General features: G+C 40.6%; 2 protein-coding genes across 8 annotated transcripts in view; one reads left to right on the top strand and one right to left on the bottom strand.

Moving 5' to 3' along the window:
• Positions 1-14001, bottom strand: part of LOC147200760 (STE20-like serine/threonine-protein kinase) — a 29918-nt gene extending 15917 nt beyond the window's left edge. The window contains exons 1-10 of the mRNA XM_086119438.1: positions 13199-14001; positions 10631-10795; positions 7703-7751; positions 7376-7525; positions 5773-5845; positions 5431-5625; positions 2660-2741; positions 1284-1415; positions 365-1057; positions 114-244 (exon numbers count right to left, since the gene is read on the bottom strand). Of these exons, the coding sequence (XP_085975564.1) occupies positions 114-244; positions 365-1057; positions 1284-1415; positions 2660-2741; positions 5431-5625; positions 5773-5845; positions 7376-7525; positions 7703-7751; positions 10631-10795; positions 13199-13348 (1820 nt within the window). The 5' untranslated portion in view covers positions 13349-14001. The remainder of the gene's footprint in view (positions 1-113; positions 245-364; positions 1058-1283; positions 1416-2659; positions 2742-5430; positions 5626-5772; positions 5846-7375; positions 7526-7702; positions 7752-10630; positions 10796-13198) is intronic.
• Positions 13893-19803, top strand: stn1 (STN1 subunit of CST complex). 7 transcript variants are annotated; one of them, XM_086119440.1, is made up of 10 exons: positions 13893-14019; positions 14314-14527; positions 14647-14742; positions 14876-14953; positions 15735-15908; positions 18299-18410; positions 18948-19098; positions 19199-19321; positions 19410-19482; positions 19576-19803. In XM_086119440.1, exons 2-10 carry the CDS (start codon positions 14410-14412, stop codon positions 19737-19739), a joined length of 1089 nt encoding a protein of 362 aa, XP_085975566.1. In that variant the 5' UTR covers positions 13893-14019; positions 14314-14409; the 3' UTR covers positions 19740-19803. The 7 variants fall into 7 exon arrangements, with proteins under 7 accessions (XP_085975566.1, XP_085975569.1, XP_085975567.1 ...); XM_086119443.1 differs by lacking the exon at positions 13893-14019 and having other exon boundaries at positions 14274-14527; positions 14879-14947; XM_086119441.1 differs by lacking the exon at positions 13893-14019 and having other exon boundaries at positions 14274-14527; positions 14879-14953.
• Positions 19804-20233: the final 430 nt, after the last annotated feature.

The following is a 20233-nucleotide window of genomic DNA, read 5'->3' as shown; positions in this document are numbered from 1 at the left end:
AGTGAGTAAGAGAAGATTTTACTATTGTTTGGTTCAGTGGGGAAGGCTTTGCTTTCTGTGAAGCACATTTTACTTCTACAGTATGTGAATAATAGCTGAAGGCAGGTTTATACCTCAGGAATCTCATTTCCTCATTCTTTGTGTCATTGTCGGTTATGATCTTTGATGTAGTCACACTAACTTCCACCCCATCCACAATGAATTTGCGGGTCTTTTTCAATGTCTTCTTCTGGCGCTTTGTCTCCTGGGAAATCATGACAGGAAACATTGTGACTTCATTCATCAGTTGGCAACTTTTTGACACAAGTTTGATCGTTCAAGAGTCTTACAAATAATCTTTGTGCATATAAGTGCTGTGTGGTACCTGGATGGAAACTGATCCAGGCTCTTTTGTTTTGGACAGGAAGCTTGAGATAGACAGATTTAGCTCCAGGCTGCTATTATCCGCAGTTGAGCTCCTACCAGAGTCTGAACTGTCATCTCTAGCCTTGTCTGGAAGAATCTTCTCATCTTCTGTATTCGGTTTTACTGCAGGCTTCTCATTGTCTTGCTCTTTTGAAAAAGAGTCATCCGGACTTGGTAAAGACACCTTAACGTGTTTGTATGGGTCCTCTTCTGCTGGTGTGATTGATTCCTCTACAGTAATCATTCTTTTTTCTGGAGAAGCTGCATCTTTTGGAATCTCTGTCGGAGCATCCGAATTGGCTGGCACTTCGGCTGTTTCATCTTCCTTTTCGTTTTCAGAAGCTATCGCAAACTGCTCCATTTCGTTCGCAGGTGGGATTGACAAGGCCCTGCCAGATTCAACCTCCTCTGGCACCAGTTGCTTTCCGCCAACATTAACTGGAGCTTTTTCTGCATGGTCTGCAGCTGCTGGGATAGTGGACTCTTCCACCAAGCTAGTGACGTGGTTCGCTACAGGGATCTCATTGGGTGCAGCGATGGGCGATCGTGGTTCACCCTTTTCAGGGACAGATTCCAAAATGGTAGGGGAGAGTGGAATCTTCTCATCCTCAGAGCTTGCAACACTGACATCAGAGGGAGCACGTTTATGGGCCTGCAGCGGAGGTAGATTGACAGACAGATTGTTTTCACAGCGTTGAAGTGAGCAGCAACTATCGCTTATTTTAGGAGCCACTAGACATGAAATATTCTGGTTTATTGATCATGCAATAGCACAAAATGCCTTTGGAGCAGATTGGCAATTGGTACACTGCAAATGCGCGCCGTTCAGCTCATAATTGTGCAAAACCACTCAACAAAAACGATTGCAGTTTACATACCATATTCGGTTCAATTTCTTCCTCTTCCTCTTCCTCTTTGTGCTCTTCAATCTCCTCTGTTACCTCAGCTTTAGCTTCAGCTATTATTTCCCTCAGAGGCTTGCTGTCTGTCACACTGGACACAAATGAATGCTGCATACAAGACAGAGAAAAACAACAAACAAATTAAAAGCAAAAACGCATTGGCAAAGCCATCTCCTATGAAAGTCTACACTCTGTCATGCAGATGTTTATTTTTAAATTGAACAATATAGGTATTATTGAACAGTAGTTGCAATGCTGTAGACCGGCATTGTATGTACTGTAAAGTGTTGTGAACAGTTTGCTTGGTTGAGTAAAGTTAGCTACAGGACAGGGGTAGAATTCTTGAAACCAGTCAGTATGGTGCGCTGCTGCACTCCATTGTATTAAACATATCATTATATCTTTGACAGTGCCAATCAAAATAGAGCTTTTCTTTGCAAAAGCATAATTTTGTCAGTGCTTTTTAAAACTGAAGACGAATTACAGTACTTGGTTTATCACGGACTACTTTGTGCATTGCTGTTCGTACACTGTCAAATCAAAACTCAGTTGCCACAATTTTTTTGCCGTTCTTCTTGTCTTGATTCTGATTTCACCCTGCGCTAACCTGACGTGTAATTTTTGCCACAGCAAACACCGTACGATTCCAAACGACAAAATAAGAGAACAAAGTAAAGTGTAAATGTCTTGACAGCTTTTCCTTTTAGCGCTCACAAATGCATTGTAGTCAAGTATACGGAGCTCCATAATCAAATCCTTCGATGAGACAGATTCTGTATTTTCAAAGCACTCGAGCCTTCCTCATAAGTGCCAGCACGGTAAAAGTCTGTCTTGTGTCAGTGTACATGAATGGTTCCTAATTGGCTTGCATCTCTCTGTAAGCATGGACACCCAACCATAACCTGGCAAATATTGTCAACCAATGGAAAAAGAAAAGCACTCTCTGCTGATGTCTGCTCAAACACAAAGGAAGAAGTGACTTTGCAGCAGACTTTCCTGGACCGGACCTGAACATAGGCAGATCAACAGACGGCCCCTCGGACTTTTTGCTTATCGTTGAATTGCATGTTGTCGGCCATACAACATAATTGCCTCAGTCATCTTTCAATGTTTTTGGAAAACAAGAAAAACACACATTGGTATTCTCCCCCTACAACTCATAACTCAAAATACCTAATAAAAAGAAATGTGTTTTAAAATGTGTTTTTTTTTCTTGATGTCCACAAATATTGAAATATGAAAAAAAAGAATGGAATTAGTGTTCATGTGCAAGGATTGTCAATGCATTTTCTGAGAAAGTTTTAACTGGGAGGAAAGGAAGCAAGTTCTAAGAGCGTTCATTATGGGGGCACCTGCAAAAGTTGTGCTGCACTCCATCGGTTGTCCACATTTTTATCCAGACATCGCTTTAGGAAATCATTGAATTCTGGGGACCTGAAAGGGTTAAGATAAAATAGACAATTATTAGTCTCCTTAAAAGTTCAACTGAAAAAAATAAAGATGGAAACCCAGTAACAATCAAAGTATAACACGAAAGGCCTGTTTTTGTGATATCCCCAATGCACGGGTGCTAAATTGCATGTTCCTTCCAACAGAAGGTGCACATTGTTGGTAGGAGTCTTGCGTGGTATTTACGAAGACTGCCATTTTTTTTTTTTTTTACTGTGACCGCAAACAGCAGGTGCTAAATTGCATGTTCGCTAACTAACAAGTTGTGATTTTAAAAGAGGGCTTTATGCTTTAAGTTGTACTGCTAGTTTTCATCATGGAACATTTGGGAGAAGACTAACTCAATTTTGCTTATAGAGCACTTAAAAAAAAGAAGATCCACAGCTGAAATCAAGTGCAGCACATAAAAAGAATCGAACATAAAACATAAAATAATAAAACTAAGGTATTGCCTCAGGAAATGCAGGTTCACCCAACGCTGAGAAAGCCGAGGCAGGCAGGAGGAGCATCTGTGCCGAAGTCTCTCAGGGGAGCCGAAAAACGCAAGGGACCAATGAATTGAGGGATATATCTATGTCATGTTTGTGGAAGCAGCCAAGTCTCAGTGGAAGGAGAGTTTACAATCCCTACTTGCCAGCTGTTTGTTTGTCACATTTGTTCATGAGCAGCCTTACAACCATTATGATCAAAGGAAGGAACGGTTTAAATCTCTTGTCCTTCTCAATCCTTTCTCTCACTCACTCTCCATATTGAATCCAGCAATGGGCAGAGTGGACAAGAATATTTGAAGCCGAGTAATTCCTCACAGCTATAGTTGAGCATCAAAAACAAATGAAGGGGAAAAAAAAAAGCTTCGAGCATACTCTCCATCCAGAAACATCACTGCTCAAACGCTGTCGGAGTGCAACCAGTTTAGTACAACAACTAGAACAGTGGTTCTTAACCTTGTTAGAGGTACCGAACCCAACCAGTTCATATACACGTTCACCGAACCCTTCATTAGTGAAAAATAAAAATGAGACTTTTTACAAATTCAAGACATTAAGAAAACACATTTATTAAAAACAGAAAAAAACGTAAATAAACGTATATGGCCTAAGTATAGTTTATTTTTTTAAATTGCATGACGTACTATCACGACAGTCACACTTAGACGACTGAGCAAACTAAATTTCCCACAGCACCGATTGGACAAGCAATGTAATGTGATCATCTGCAGCGAGTGATGGCCAAGCGGGTGTGTCATAACTAATTGACATGTTGAGTTGGGCGTGTCTTAACCTCCATGGCAGAGGCTCCGTTGAACCCCCGATACCGATTCACCAAACCCATGGGGTTCGATCGAACCCAGGTTAAGAACCACTGAACGAGAATAATAAATGTTTTTTTTTAAATGGGGGTGGGGGAGTACAAATAAAGTTGAAAGTTAATGGGCCTTCTGTGACAGGCTACCGACTCAAAGTGCCTCTTTGATCAACTCATGAAAAAAAAAAAAAAAAAAAAACAGTCGGAGGGGACAGAATTGGGAATGTCAGTGGAAGTGAAACAAACAAGGATGAGTTCCAGAAAGTATATCAAATGCTCTCACAAGTTTTGGGAAGCCACCAATCGCATTCAAGCCATGTTTTGTTTGACTGAACTCCTCTCTTATGCGTCCCAAGTGGATGGAGGTCCTCACCCTGCATCAGATTGCATTTACAACGTAGCATGGCGGCATGCTGATTTATGCCTGCATTTCAGATGTGCTATTTAAACACGCAAAATCAGCCATCGCAATGCATTGCAGGTTTGATAAATCACATGGCACGTGGTGAATTCGTCTGTTTGCACATACTCCCTCAACACGCAAAATGAACATCAATCAGCATGTTCATTTACTGCGTTTGGCAGAAACAATGCTGGTTGCACTGCATTAGTAGCTCAGCTTCTGCATCGGTTTGCATATGCAAACTCATTTGCACCCATTTTTGCCGTTGAAAACATTTAATCAGGCCCCAAGTAACTTAAGCATCTGGATCTGTTCATTTACATTGGATCTATTTTTACAAAAAATGACTTTGTTTGTATTGAAATAGGTGGGTCTCAGAGGTGAAAAAGGGATGATGTAAATATTGACCAAACCAAGAATTTACTAACTTCCATCATACAGATGCATGAGAATTGAATTCAACTTACAAATAGCTTTAAAATCATACTGTGTAGAACAAGCTTAACGTGTAGAAAACCCGCCCCAAACCAGTCCTTAGCTTCCATCCATCCATCCATTTTCCAATCCGCTTTATCCTCACAAGGGTCGCGGGGGTGCTGGAGCCTATCCCAGCTGTCCTCGGGTGGTAGGCGAGTGACACCCTGAACCATTTGCCAGCCAATCGCAGGGCACACAGAGACGAACAACCATCCGCGCTCACACTCACACCTAGGGTCAATTTTGAATGTTCAATCAGCCTGCCATGCATGTTTTTGGAATGTGGGAGGAAACCGAAGTACCCTGAGAAAACCCACGCAAGCCCGGGGAGAACATGCAAACTCCACACAGGAAGGCCGGAGTCGGGATCGAACCCACAACCTCTGCACTGTGAGGTCGACACACTAACCACTATTTCTAATAATTGAATCATTATGATTAATCAATTGACAGAATTTATGAACATGAGAGTTTTATGCTGTGACTCACCAACGTGATGGCTGCATCAGCGTAGGAGGGTCAGACTTGGCAATTTTCAGAAGGACTCTCATGGGGTTCATCTCGTGATTGGGTGGCTCAATCTGTGCAAGCTCAATCAGGGTGACCCCGAGTGACCAGATATCGGCTTTGTAGTCGTATGGACGGTCCTTGGATGTCTCACACATGACTACTTCAGGGGCCATCCTGCAATGGAACGAGTAACATTAAGAAAGAAGTTGTGAAAAAAAATGTTTTTTGAAGTAACACATAAGAGGATTTTTGCTACTCAGAATGTTGCAGAACTGTCAAAAAAAAAAGATGCATGGATAGATTTTCTTCTTTTATACTCACCAATATGGTGTCCCAATGAATGAGTCTCTCCTTTGAAGAGTTTTGGTGTTTCGAGCAGAAACACCAAAGTCAGCTGCAATACATGTAATTAAAAATCAATCAATCAATCAAAACTGATTTTAGCCACAGGAAAGCTAAATTAATCACACAAATAAAAATGCAGTCATACATTTGACAATCTCATGACAAAAACGTCATCTTGTGTTTGCATAACTGAGTTCATTGGTCAAGTTTGTATTGGTCAAAGGAAAATATACTTGCTGAGTGAGTTGTCAGATCTTTTTGTAGCTAGCCCTGGGAAACCCGATTCTCGAGATTATGATGAGTTGATTGAATTGCCACCAATTATTAGGGTGCCTCCAACTAAAGAGTTGATTTGTATTTCCGTGGTAGTTTTTGAAACATGCTATTTTGAAAAGGCAGAAGCTCATCTGACTATTCCATTTTATTCAAATTAACATTTCCTATTCTTACATTTCATTACAGTATTTATAAAAGGGTAGGAATAATGGCTACAAATATCTGGGAACCATCTTTATGAGAAGAATAGTGACTTTGGTCAGGCATACAACTCGTAAAAAGACCGCAATAGTAAAATGACCCGGGAGGAGTCATGTGAACACATAATCCTCATTAAAAGATAAGAAGCATACGTCACTCAGTAGAATGCAGAATTATTGTGCTATTTCCAGAATTATAATCTCATATGCTGAGAAAAATACCTGGAGATTACTGCCAAGTGCCCATAAAACACAGGTGTCAAACTCAAGGCCGGGGGCCAGATCTGGCCCGCCACATTATTTTATGTGGCCCACAAAAGCAAATCAAACATGTCAACTTCCATGATTGATGCTTGCTAAAATCTTGCTACATTTCAAATTGTCATATGTAATAAAAAACATATACAGTCAAACCTTGGTTTTCAAACGTCTCTGTTCTCGACCAAATCGGTTTTCGACCCAAAATTTTGAGTTTTTTATGCCTCGGATTACGACGGAAAATCGGTTCTCGACCAAACTGAGCGCACTTGAATGCGCCACTCGACTCCTCTTGCCTTCCTTACACAAGGAAGTGACGCTTCCTCGGGTAGACGAAGAAGTGACACTTCCTAGTGCAGTGTTCCATTGTGAGCAGACGTGTTCAATAAAGATTTTTTTTAAAAAAGAGTGTGATTTCGGTTTTCGAACAAATCGGTTTTCGAACAGCCTTCTGGAATGGATTATGGTCGAAAACCGAGGTATGACTGTATTGTAAGCATTTTCTTGTGACCAAAGTCCTCATCACAGTCACTTCAACAATCGTTGAATAAACCCATTATTGTTGACTTCTTCATATGGTTTGACAATCATAATGGCTCTCCAAGGGAAACGGCGACCCCAATGTGGCCCGCGACAAAAACGAGTTTGACACCCCTGCCATAAAACAAGCAGTTGTCTACATTGCTAGACTACTGAAGTATCCATTCAAAATTTTTACCTGGAATGCATAACTACAATGTAGAATTATTGAAATTTTACATGCATCATTCTCTCAGTGTGTTTTGCAAAAACGATGAATGAAACCACGCTTCTTGATAACATGACAAGATTTTACTGTTCCGTACCCAATTTAACATCACCATCTAGAGTGAGTAGGATGTTCCCAGCCTTCAGGTCTCTGTGGATGATTTTAATGTCATGGAGGTAGACGAGGGCCTGAAGAGTCTGCCGGCACACCACCTTAATCTGTGGTTCTGTAAGGGGTCTCTCCAGTTCTGCGAGAGTGAAACACACACCCACACACAAACACAGATAGCAACATTAACTCATTCAGTACCAGCGAATTCTAGATCAAGTCTGAAAAGACGTTTAAAAACGTCTTTGGGAGTGAATGAGTTAAGGGACAAATAAAGGGTGTAACGCATGCTGGTGAGTGGGACAAGTGGACTCACCTAACATGACAGCATCTACAGCCCCGCCTGCACAAAACTCAATGAGAATCTATGAGCATCGGTGAGGGGGGAAAGAAAAGACAATTTTTTTAGAGACTCATCGATGACTTGTTATCATTATCATAAATTAAGGCTGAGATGTTCAAACATTTAAACAAGCAAGATGAAGTTGAACATTCATGTTATAAATCCCTCAGTGAGCAGATCCTGCAAATTGAACCACAAGCTCTTTCAGTTCTGATGTATGGCACTGGATGATTCTCATAGCAGGGGCACATTGCAACACAGGTGGAGGGAACACTGAATGTAATTAACCAGAATGTACACTATCGGTTTGTCTGGGAGAATCTCAGCATAAATTTTGCCTACATGAAGACGAAATAATGAAGGACTCGGAGCTCTTAAAAGCCATTTCGAATGTTTCAATAGGGCTGTTGCCGTAAGAGGATTGGCCCCGTTGGTGCAACATTGTGGAAAGAGTTTCACGCAGCTACTAGCTAGACCTCTTATGATAGGCCTTTGGCCTTCTTCTGCAAATAGGATTACAGTTTCTATGGATACAGGGCCTAAAGTAGTGGGAATGTGGTGAGGTGGAGATTCCGGAGCATATTTTCTATTGCGCATCAACAAGGCTAGTCTTTCTGCATACTTCTATTCTAACCTCCACATGCAAATGTATTACTTTGTACATGAAATATTGGACAAACTTTACACACATCACTCTCCTCTTTCATCTATAACTGCTTCAAACAACAAAGAGTAGGCAGAAAAGTAGTTAAGATAGAATAACTGTCTGTGTCTCATGTGTTGTGTTGTATTATTTTGTTATTATGTTATTTTGACTTCAAGATGGCGCCGCGAGAGTGGCTGCCTTTACAGCAGCTCCTACACTTTTTGTTCTTCTACTTTCTTCCTTTCATAACTTTGCTGCTGTAAATCGGGAATTTCTCCATTGTGAGACGAATAAAGGGTTTCTTATTGTTATGATATGAAAAAAAGGCGATGCTTTGGTTTCACCACTGAGGAAAAAAATGTTTTATTTGATGTGTCCACCGAGGACCGAGTTAGTTTTAGTTTAACTCCTCTGTATTCAAAATCAATAGTTTTAGCGCCTGTAAGAATAGACAAGTGCAAACATTTCACTGAGGTTTTATTGGTATTCCAAGCACGAGAGGAGCTTTTTAACACTGATCCACTTATATTAACAAAGCCCATACAAGAGTCACAATGACTCAAGACTCAAAACAATCTTGGCTATTCAACATGCACACCATTGTATGTTTTTCTGTCGGCGAGCAGTTGTTTGAGTGGCTCAATTGTTGTACTGTAGGTCCCACAGTGTCATGGCATCAACAATGGGCTGGGACTGTGGTTTCCTCCTAAACTTGTGTGTCCAAATAAGCGAACGTCCAGATGTTTATCCTTTTTACCCTCCTACCCAAGGTATCCAAGGAGGTGACATCGAGCAAAATGATAACAATACAATAAACACAAAAATGTCACTGTGTGACAGAAGCTGTGAAGTCTGAGCAGATAGATATCATATCAGGATATCCCCAACTACCTTGGGGACACAACATTGGATCCGGTTGGACATTGGATCATAGCCAATGGTTAAGATCGCCTGCCACCGTGAGTCACCGGTGCAAGAATCATCCACCTTGAACATCCCCAAAACACATGGCTACGATGTCGTTCAGCTCGACACCAGTAAACCCTGAAGTAAACCCTGCTCCAATGTGCGCCACTAAGAGAGTGTGTGTGTGTGTGTGTGCGTGTGTGTTTGTGTGTGTGTGTTTAACGTATCCACTTCTGTGATAGATCAAATGAAGACTTCAAATCTCATGTTTGTGCATGTACATGATAAATAAATATAAGCATTCTTCTAAGACGTCTTCAAACTTTGTTTTTGCATGGTCAGGTGTCATTCAAGTCAAAATAAATACCAACAGTCAATGTCAGTAATTTGATGGCTATTCTTTAGAGGGCAACAAAGCGGAAACTATCCCATACAAGTTGAGGCACACTAAAAAGAAATATGTGTCCAATCATTGAAGTTAATGACTAGCTAACTGTATTATGACTGTTAGAAGGATTCAATATCACCAATTAAACATGAAAAGTACTTTTCAGATATTTTATATACTGTATATATATATACACTGTATATACACACACACACACACACGGTCCTTGGGGTGGGGGGGGGGGCAATGTGGTTGGTGACATTAATTGCGTCCCCCAAATGTATAAACAGTGCACACGCAACACACACACACACACACACACACACACACACACACACACACACACACACACACGCAAACACACAATTCATGAACATGATCACTGTCTTCACATAAATTAATATTATTCATTCAAGTAATTTGAGCACATTTGTGTGTCATACTGCTAGCCTTTTGCATTAATCAGTGCCCAAGAAGCTCTCAGTTTTAAAAACGCCTGGTGAGCCCAGATCAAAGGTATTCCTGTACTGGATGTTGTTTGGTTGTAATACAAATCAGCACATATGATATTTGCCTCATAATTATATTAACTTACACCAGAGGGTAGCAATGTAAAATATAGCAGAGTTTAAAAAAAAAGTTCAATATTGACAGAGATATAATAAAACTGTATGATGATTAACAGCTAAAAGCTATTTAAATCCTGTGAACTTTGGCCCTGCCTTTTGATAAGCATAGGGCATACAATATAAGAGATTGACTTAGGCTGTGAATGCCTTACCACATCTTGCAATATCCAAGCAGTGGGAACTGCTGTATTGAAAAAAAAAAAACACTAAAGCATGACAACATGTTTTTTAACATCTTGCAAAGCAACTATAAACCCATTCAGGAAATGTTAGTTTTACGGGTTGCTTTCTAATTGGGATCATCTTTTAGGGATCAGCGTGCAGTTACTTACCCAGAGTTTGCCCTCAAAATAGAAAGCATCAAGCAGCTTGACAATATTTTGGTGATCACATGAGGCCAGGATGTCAATCTCGACCATGTAGTCCTCCAACTCTTCCTCAGTCTTTGTGTCGATCACTTTGGCCGCAGCGAGGACACCTGTTTGTTTGTTCTGAGCCTGTAGAATGCAAATGGATGGTTATGAAAATGCAATATTATGGATTTCGATAAAATACTATCACATTCATCTTTTGGTACTGAGCTCGAACGGGTGTCTTCAAATGGTGGGCCACGGTCCATTTCCGGATGGTGGATCCCTTGTGTGGATCCAGGGTCAATTGTTATTGGATAAAGATGAAGTATGTGTCCCACACAGCGTTTTTACTCTCACAGGCCGCTATCACAGACCATGTATGCGGCTGTATTTAGCATCACGGTAGTGTTCTGATTATGTGACCAAAATGAGCCAATCAAACATTTTGTTTACGCTTTTCAGGAGAAGGAACGGCCAGCATGACCTTTTTCAAAGTTAGCAAATTTAAGTTGACTCACAAAAAATAACTCATCAAAATGACAGCACAAACCACAGTAATTGCTTGCGAGCATTTCTTTTCTGAAGTTGCAGGCATGAAAATTTGTACTGAAATGCAGTCCTGACACATTTGTGTCTGTTGGGATCCTCTATTAAGCCTTCTTGGGCCATGTTGGGGTGGACCTGCCACAACTGCCACTACACAAATGAAAACTTTTTGAGTTCGGGACCTTTGCTCTGAAAAATCCTTTGCAATGGGACCCCTCTGAATTTTGATGGAAGATTTCTGATCTAGGTGTTCATTGTTCTTTTTTTTTTCTATTTAGACTGATTTAACGTTCAACACACTTATTATAATTTTCTGAGTTTATATAGCTCCATAATAATAATTATAATAATTTCATCCAAATGCAATCTCATGTTGTAAATAAATCTGTGAATTTCCGAGTCAAGTTCTTGTGGAAATGTATTCCATTTGTCTTGACTCTTCTGCAAGCAGGATGAGTTAAATTAAGTTACCATAGTGAGATGGAATACGATTCGGCCATTTCCTGGAGACCTGCCCTGGTTAAGTGATTGCCTCTGGAAAACGGATAAAATATCAGTGGTCTCTTTAACTAGAATCCTAACTGTGTTCAATTTACCATGTGGTGTGGGCCATTTGAGATTTGCAATCCTGCCTTGCAATATATTATCAATAAAATAATAACTATGATCACAAACGGCAACTAATCCCAATAAAGAATTACTGTAGCACAGGTGTGTCAAATTAATAAATAGCCTAACTAAACGGCAAACAAAAAATGGGTGTTTTCCTTCGTAACTAAGCATTGCACATACAGTCAGAAAATCTTTGCATTTAATGGACTATCCTTTTACAAAGCAGAAGGACAACCTCATATTTCATCAGAAAAAAATTGCAATTTGCTTCCCTTTAGCAATGTGTGCATTACAGGCGATCACAGGGATTGTACAAAACTACACGGGCAGAATGTTGACAACCCTGCTGGAGAGTAACATGTATTTTGATTCATTCTTCCATTTTCAACCATTTATTCTGTTTCAGATAGAGGGGGAGTAGAAGCATATCCCAGAGCCAGCTGACTTGTAGGTGAAAGGGAGTCCCTGCATTTGACTCCAATCAGTCACAAGGCACACAGAGACAGACAACCATTCATAATCACATTCACACTTACAGTCATGGAGCAGGACTCAGTCCATGCTGGCTGCACGAAAGTCAGTTTCACTACAGTCATGATAATACTGCACTATGCTTTCTGCTGGTCTGGGATGAAGCACGTTTGGCCACTTGTGGCAAAGTTATTGTGCAATAATGTAGTGTAGAAATGGCACAACATGGAACAAGATAAAAACATCTTGGCTAAGAAAGACTATTTCTGATGATACATTGGAATGATGGTTTGACAAACACATTTTCTTGATTCCCACAAAAACTGTGTTGCATAAAGATGCACAATGCTTCTACTTATGGAATAAAACAGACTCTTGAGAACTGGTATGTAGCTGGCATGTAATCACAATTGATAACGTATTTCAAATTCTTGCTGGTTCAGTGATTTCTTTGTTAAATCTTCTTCTTTAGCTATCTCCACATGAAGAAAAAAATTAATTTTTTAAAGCTACTGAATACTTTCAAGGAAATGTTAGACTCAGTCATTCATTTGCAACACACAAGTTCTGACATCAATACAACTGTAGCTTTTTACATTGGCCGTGTAAATTCTAAAACCAATTAATAATACCTGATAAAAATAATGTACAAGATAAAACATATCCAATGTTTGAAACCATGGTTGATTTGCTGCTTTTCGCAGTGTGAGAACAGTTCAACCAATCATGTGGAATGAGAAGGTCCTCGGCAATCAGAATTGACACAGTTCGATCACAAGGTTGGAACAACAACAACAAAAACCAAACAAAAAAAAAATCAACAATCTGAGCTGGCACTGCTGGCACTTGCGAGTCGCCTCCTGGTGCAGTTACACAAACTCATCTACATTTTAAAAAGTACAGTTTGACATTACATACCTTGAACACTTTTCCAAAGGCTCCATCTCCCAATTCACCGATAATGGTCCATATTTCCTCCGGGTTTTCATCTCTTCGGACATGCTCATATTGTTTCTTCTTCTTCTCAGACCCCAATTTAAATATTTTACGCAAGTTAAAGAATGACATATTGACGCATAGGTAATTGACTTTGAAATTGCTGAAACGAGTCGAAATTTGAATCTCTTTTGTTGCACCATGTAGTATACAGCGGAGAAGGGCCGTAAAGTCTGATTCTTACAGCAGTTTTGACTACAGTCCAAAACCTAGCTTAGCCTCTGACACTCGACAAACCAGTCCAGAAAACTCTGTGTTCTTTTGTACATCGTAGGTCATCCAAAAGGCATAGACTTTCCAGGACTCGTCCTGGCGTCAGAAATTCAGAACAAGGCTATTCAATTTCTGCAAAGGTGTACGTTGATCTGGTACGTACTCTGGGTGACCAATGGCTCCGTAGGTTTCCTTCCTCAACCAATATCTGAAAGAAGTAAAGCGAATATCTTTACAAGTAGTTCCGAAGAGTAAAAATGTTTAAAACTCTTAACCATAAATCCGTTTATATTACAGATACGCGTACTTCGACATGAGCTAAAACATCCATCCTCCTACTAGAAATGGGTTTGGTAATCTAGCGGATTTAGAATCAATGCGCGTCCCCGCGTGCGCGCGACGTCGTGTTTCATTTACTTCACGCTGAGTTTGCGCGGATAAAGGTCGTTTGCTGCCCTCTTCTACAAAAGAAGACCGACGAAACAGGACGTTTTAGAGGAAATGATTGTTTACGGAGGACTTGGAAGAGAGTTGAGTGACATCGTCGTGTTCTGCATGTGGCATTGTTTCCTTTGTACTATTGTGTGTAAACTGAACTACAAGTCCCAGGAACCCTCAGTATTTTTCGGCGCGCTGTTTTAACTGTATTTTTAAAATGAAACTGTAAGAATTCAGTCCACCTATTAAAGTGTCGTAAATCATATTATCGCATACTTAGCGCCATTAACTAAACATCAAACACTATACAAGAAAAAAAATAAAACTAAATTAACAGCTATGTCACGTGACCGATGTTTTTTTTTTTTTTTTTTTTTAACAAAAAGCTACACTCGCAGCTAGCTTGCTTCCTTGCAAGGGCACCGCAGAGAAACGCATCCGATGTACCTGTCGAAATGATTTATCGGCATTAGCCGAGTACAATGGATCCTGCAGAAGAGCTCCCCTCCATGTTGTGGGGATTGGACCCGATATTTTCTGCATTCGCCAGGTTACATGTGACAGACATCCTCCAGATGAGAGAGTCCTGTCAAGTGCCAGGTAAATTGTTGTTTGCATGTCTTGTACTATCCAGGAAGCTTGCTTTGGTCAACATGCAGTCAATCCTAAAAGCTATCACACTAAGAGTACGACGCTAATCTGCCCTTTTTCTGGATCAGATATTTATTTCTACAAGTCACATCCGATCCACAAGGTTGACGTACTTGGGACAGTCGTTTATAAGAGGGAAAGAGAGGACTTCTTCTGTTATGGAGGTAATTTTGCCCTAAAAATAATGTGTTATTTACCAGCATCTACTGTCACAAATTGTATGCTTCCCGTGATATTGTTAAGCATAGTAATAGTTTTTAAACTATTTTGTCACCCTCATCCCCTCTTTATTTACAGTAGACGATGGCACTGGTGTCATAAACTGCTTGTGTTGGAAGAATGACCCGATGAAAGAGGAGTTGGATTCTGGTAAATGTGAGACTGTGTTTATAATGTGCTATCAGGATGAGAAAAACAAGTAGCAAACGAAATAAAAAGTACAATATAAAATGCCATTCAGTGCAATGTCTAACACGGGTTACCAACTGCAGTCCTCAAAGGTCCCTACCGTGCATGTTTTAGATGTTTCTCTCCTTCAACACACGTGGTTCAAATGGTCAGCTCAGCTCCTGATAAGGATCCTGATCATTTGAATCAGGTGGGTTGGAGGAGGGAAACATCTAAAACATGCAAGATAGAGGCCCTCGAGGACCAGAGTTGGTGACCCCTATTAAAATGATTTTTTCCCCCTCAACATTGACCAAGGACAAGCCTTCTTTGTTTTTTTTACTGGAATCAAATCTCTTTTAACTTTATGATTGCTGAAAAAAGGGAAAAATCACTGTGCAAGCAAGACAATTAGTGCAGCTTTAAAATGCTTTTGATGAATTATTTTTCAGCATTCTTTTGCACAACATATCAGTTCAATAGCCATCTGACATTGTTCTCTCACAGCAAGACAGGTTTTGGTTTAATGCTGGGCATATGGACTTATTTGGACATGTTTTCACCACACTTGCCAAGGTTGTCATTGCACCTTGTTCCCACAATCCTAAAAGCAGCATGCCTATAGGTGAGTTTGAATGGTTGGTGATCAATCCAGGGTATCATCTGCCTCTTTTCTTTGCCAACAGAAGTAATTGATTATTGCGAAATTCATATCTAAGTCATCCTAAATATAACTATATTGTATAATATATTATTTTTTGAACTCCAGACAGGGGAAAACCAAGCGATGACCTTCAGCACAGCTTTAATCTAGCTGTTGAGGTGAAAAAGATGAAACAGGCCCAGCAGACCCACTTCCGCCTCGAGATTGGAGAGCTTCTGCGTGTCAGAGGACAAGTGAAGACATCAAGGCAAAAGAGGGAGATTATGGCCTCCACCTTCTGTGAGTGAAGGGGTTCTGAAGTGTTTTGGGGAATTTTATTTGCTCAAATTCAGCCAAATGCTTCAGAACTCATTGAACAGTGCTTTACCATGCAGACGGACGAGTTTTATGAGGCAAAAAGTGGAATGATTTTAGGAAAACACAGAATTGCAATTTTTTTTCTGACCGATATTGCGTTTTCGATTTGCTTCACAACTTTCTCCAAATCAAGCCTAAGTGCAATATTCATGATGCACAGTAATATTTACAAACATGACAGAAAATGACTGCATAACATCGAAACATGAAAAGCTATTCGTCAAATAATGCCAGAATTTAATAAGAAATTAATAAGAGTGCATGAGGATGATGAAGCGTCCGCGTAATAACTAGTATCTTCAAGTCTTTCTTTATATCTTAAAATAACCAGAATCCTGCGTCGCATTGTAACCAAAGGTACAATCCTTGTGGATTAATGCGTCTTCTAAATCCTTGTGGAAACGAAACTAAGTTGCCATGACTACCAAAGAAGAAGATTAAGAAGAAGCAACTCCTGCTAGAAGTACTGAAGTAGTCATATCGACTTTGTTTTGGTTTCTACAAGGATTGGCAAGGCAGTTAATTCACCAGGATTGCAACTTTGGCCACAATGCTATGCAGGACTCTGGCAGGTAAGCCATTTTAATATAAAAAAAAAAACTATGACATACTTATTTAGCGGATGCGTCGTCATCCACACTTGCTGTCGGAGGTGAAGCGCGGTCAGCTCCATTTTCTGAACTTGCACTGACTGCACTGGTCTCCCTTTTTTGGGGCACTCTGAACAACCAAACCTGTTTCATGAGTTTATTTATTTAAAAATAATTCTCATCTACAATTCAAAAGATGTCGTATTTTTCTTGGTTACGTAATTTTATTTCAATGTTTCTTTATTCTGACTTTTGTTGATTACTTGTGTGACTGCTGTGGGTTTTTCTTTCATTAAAAGAGGGGTAGCAACAATTTTGTGCGTACATTCTAAATATGTTTAATCTATTCCGATGCAACACATTTCACTCCAGTCATGATAATGAGTGCACATTCATGTGAGGAAATGACTAACTCATCACAAATAACCTGCTATACACTGATGCCAGTTTAGACATTTTCACATTGATTCAATATGCTAAAGAAAGAGTGTTCTTACTTTTGCCTGGTACTGCAGCTCGTAATGATACTCCCAAGATGCTGTTATGGCCAAAATCATATGCTCACATAATTGAAGTGCGTAAAAATGATGTGTAGTGCTCTCTCACCACAGGTACTTCATTCACATGACTTTCTCTCATGCGCTTGTAGCCAACCACAGAGACACACACACGGGAGCCTTGTCCTGGGAAACCAAGACAACGAAAGTCTTTGTTCAACAATGAGATTTATTTTAGCTACAATTGATGGAGAAACATCATTTACAGATCTGTGATGGAGCATCTCCCCAGTCAGTCATTTTCTTCTTGGGAGTGGTTAAGATAAGATATCCTTTATTTGTCCCACACTGGGGAAATTTACAGCCTCCAGCAGCAAGAATGTAGGCAGAAAGAAGAAGAAAAAACAAACAAACACCGTTCAATTAAGTGCAATATAAATACAAAATGGATAAATCGCAGTGCTATTTACAGTTGTTTTTCACATCATTTAATTATTATTAATATTATTGTTGCTATTTTTATTCAGCAGCCTGACAGCAGTCGGTAGGAAGGAGCGTCTGTATCTCTCCTTCTTGCAGCGCGGGTGTAACAGTCTCTGGCTGAAGGAGCTACCTAGTGCTGTCAGGGCGGGCTGGAGGAGGTGGGAGGGACTGTCCATCATAGCTTTTAGCTTAGTTAGCATCCTTCTGTTGCCCACCTCCTCCAGAGTGTCAAGGGAGCAGCCCAGGACAGAACTGGCCTTCCTGACCAGTCGCTCCAGTCTCTTTCTGTCCCGGGCTGAGATGCTGCCTGACCAGCAGACAATGCCATAATGGATGGCCGAGGCCACCACCGAGTTATAGAAAGTCTTAAGGAGCGACCCCTGAACCCCAAAAGACCTCAGTTTCCTGAGGTCTAGTAAATTCTGAGATTTATTTTTAAATACATAAATGTTTGATAATTGATAACAATCTGCAAAGCCTGACTTACAGGAAAATGACAACCTAGCATAGCAACGAACTTTGCATAGCAACACTTACAGACAGCAGGATGAAGTTTGATGCACAACCTTGCACAGCAACCAACTTTGCATAGCAACACTTAGAGAGAGCATGATTAGTTGACACAAGGATACACGTTCACATACGATACAATTTAGCACTGTTAAATGTCAAATTCCCACTACAGAGGATCCATACAATCTCCATCCTGTGGCCATCACGTTTGTGCTGTGTGTTTCCCCAGATAAAGTGAATGACCCAGTGATGGCAGTCCAGATTGAATGGATGATTGATGTTTTACAGCTGTACAGAGAGTTCTATGACAAACCACTCCACCTACAAAATATCTCCGCACGGTAAGGATGCTGTCCCAAAAGAACGCCACACTGACACATACATGTTAAAGCATACAGTCTCTGGCGAAAGTTGTCATGTTGAAGTCATATTGCATATTACCTAAGTATTTCTGTTTTTTCCCCATTTTTTGGGTCATGTCATTCCATGTTTCGAACACAGAGTGGCGCATAACCCCGCAAAGGGTTAAATAAGTACCGTCATGAGTGACAGTTGTGTGAATCTGATGAAGCATCTCATTTCTTGACCGAGTTGCATGTTGTCTTACGTTGTGTGTTGTGTTTGAGTCGGGGAAAATTTGGAAAAAAACGGAAAATGGAACTACTAAGATTTGGAATCACAGTTACCGGAGGAAATAAACCATTTTCTAAATGAAAAGCGTGATCATTTGTTTGTGCCAGAATGACAGGCATCCGAAGAGTTTTAGCCCATTTCTCCCCCCTCAATACCCAAATATAGGACTATAGTTCTTATCGGAAGGAATCTGAAAGCAATTCTAAGTGTTTTCAGCTCAATTTTTTCCCCCGTCTGGTTTTCAGTGAGTCTCCCATCAGCTCCCTCAGTAAGGCAACGCAAATCATCAAAGATTTCTTAGAGCAGAGGGCTGTGAGCAAGTTCAGACTATATGATATTGAGGACATCCTGCAGCCTCTCTTCCCGAGCTGTCCTGAAATAGCACCTGCAGGCCAGGTGCGTCACACTGTCGACTGGCATTGCCACATTCATTGGATGTTGATAAAGAACATTACTGAGAATTGTTGAGTATTATAATTCTGTGCTGTTGTTTTAGGAGCATGTGGCGGGGCCGTCTACATGTCAGCAACTACATGTGCTCCTTAAAGAGGCCTTGCAACTTTTACAGGATGAGGGCGTTGTGTACTGCAAGGTTAAATCCCAGGATGAAGTCTATTTCGTAGGAAACAGAAGAGATGATTTCCATTAACTCAAGGTCAGTCTGAAGTATCATGGTGGATAATTTTGACTTTTGTGTTCCTTGCTAGGTGACTGCACAGGATAAAGATCTACTTATGGCAGTCAAAGACATAATCAGAGAAGACTCAAAAAGAGAGAAGTGTACGTGACTCCATTTTATATCAACGTTACCACCTCCTACAGGTTGAACACCACTTTACCTATGTTCTTACGGCAGTTTCCTTGTCTCTTTAGATCAGGAGAAGGGTTGCCACATCTTGCACATCCTGTCTTCAGTCAGACAGCGCCACAGCGTGAATGTGAGCAAAGCAGCGCTTGAGCTGGTTCTCAAATCACTGGAGTGCAACAGTGACATTATCAGCACGAGAGAAAACTATTTTACTTATTTTATTATTTAGGCTGGGGTTAGTGATCAAACTGACTTTGTTTCTTAATTCTTTAAATAAAAATTACAAAAATTCATTAAGGCATGCCGTAGCTTTTTATTCCAAAGTTGCAAAATGCATATCATCCAGCCAACCAGCCATCCATTTTCTGATTCGCTTATCCTCACAAGGGTCACGGGGCGTGCTGGAGCCTATCCCAGCTGTCTTTGGGCAGTCGGCGGGGTACACCCTGAACTGGTTACCAGCCAATCGCAGGGCACACATAGATGAACAACCATCCATGCCCACACTCATACCTAGTGACAATTTTGGAGTGTCCAATCAGCCTGCCATGCATGTTTTTTGAATGTGGGAGGAAACTGGAGAACACCCACGCAGGCAGGGGGAGAACATGCAAACTCCACACAGGAAGGCCGGAGCCGGAATTGAACCTTGCACCTCTGCAGTGTGAGGCCGATGTGCGAACCAGTCGCCCACTGGGCCACCCGCATGCATATTAAGTAATA

Source organism: Hippocampus guttulatus, chromosome 9, assembly GCF_054856545.1.
Source record: "Hippocampus guttulatus isolate MCC_2025c chromosome 9, RoL_Hgut_1.0, whole genome shotgun sequence".
Taxonomy (NCBI): domain Eukaryota; kingdom Metazoa; phylum Chordata; class Actinopteri; order Syngnathiformes; family Syngnathidae; genus Hippocampus; species Hippocampus guttulatus.
Note: the sequence above shows the minus strand (reverse complement) of the source record. Positions and strands in the feature narration are given on the sequence as shown.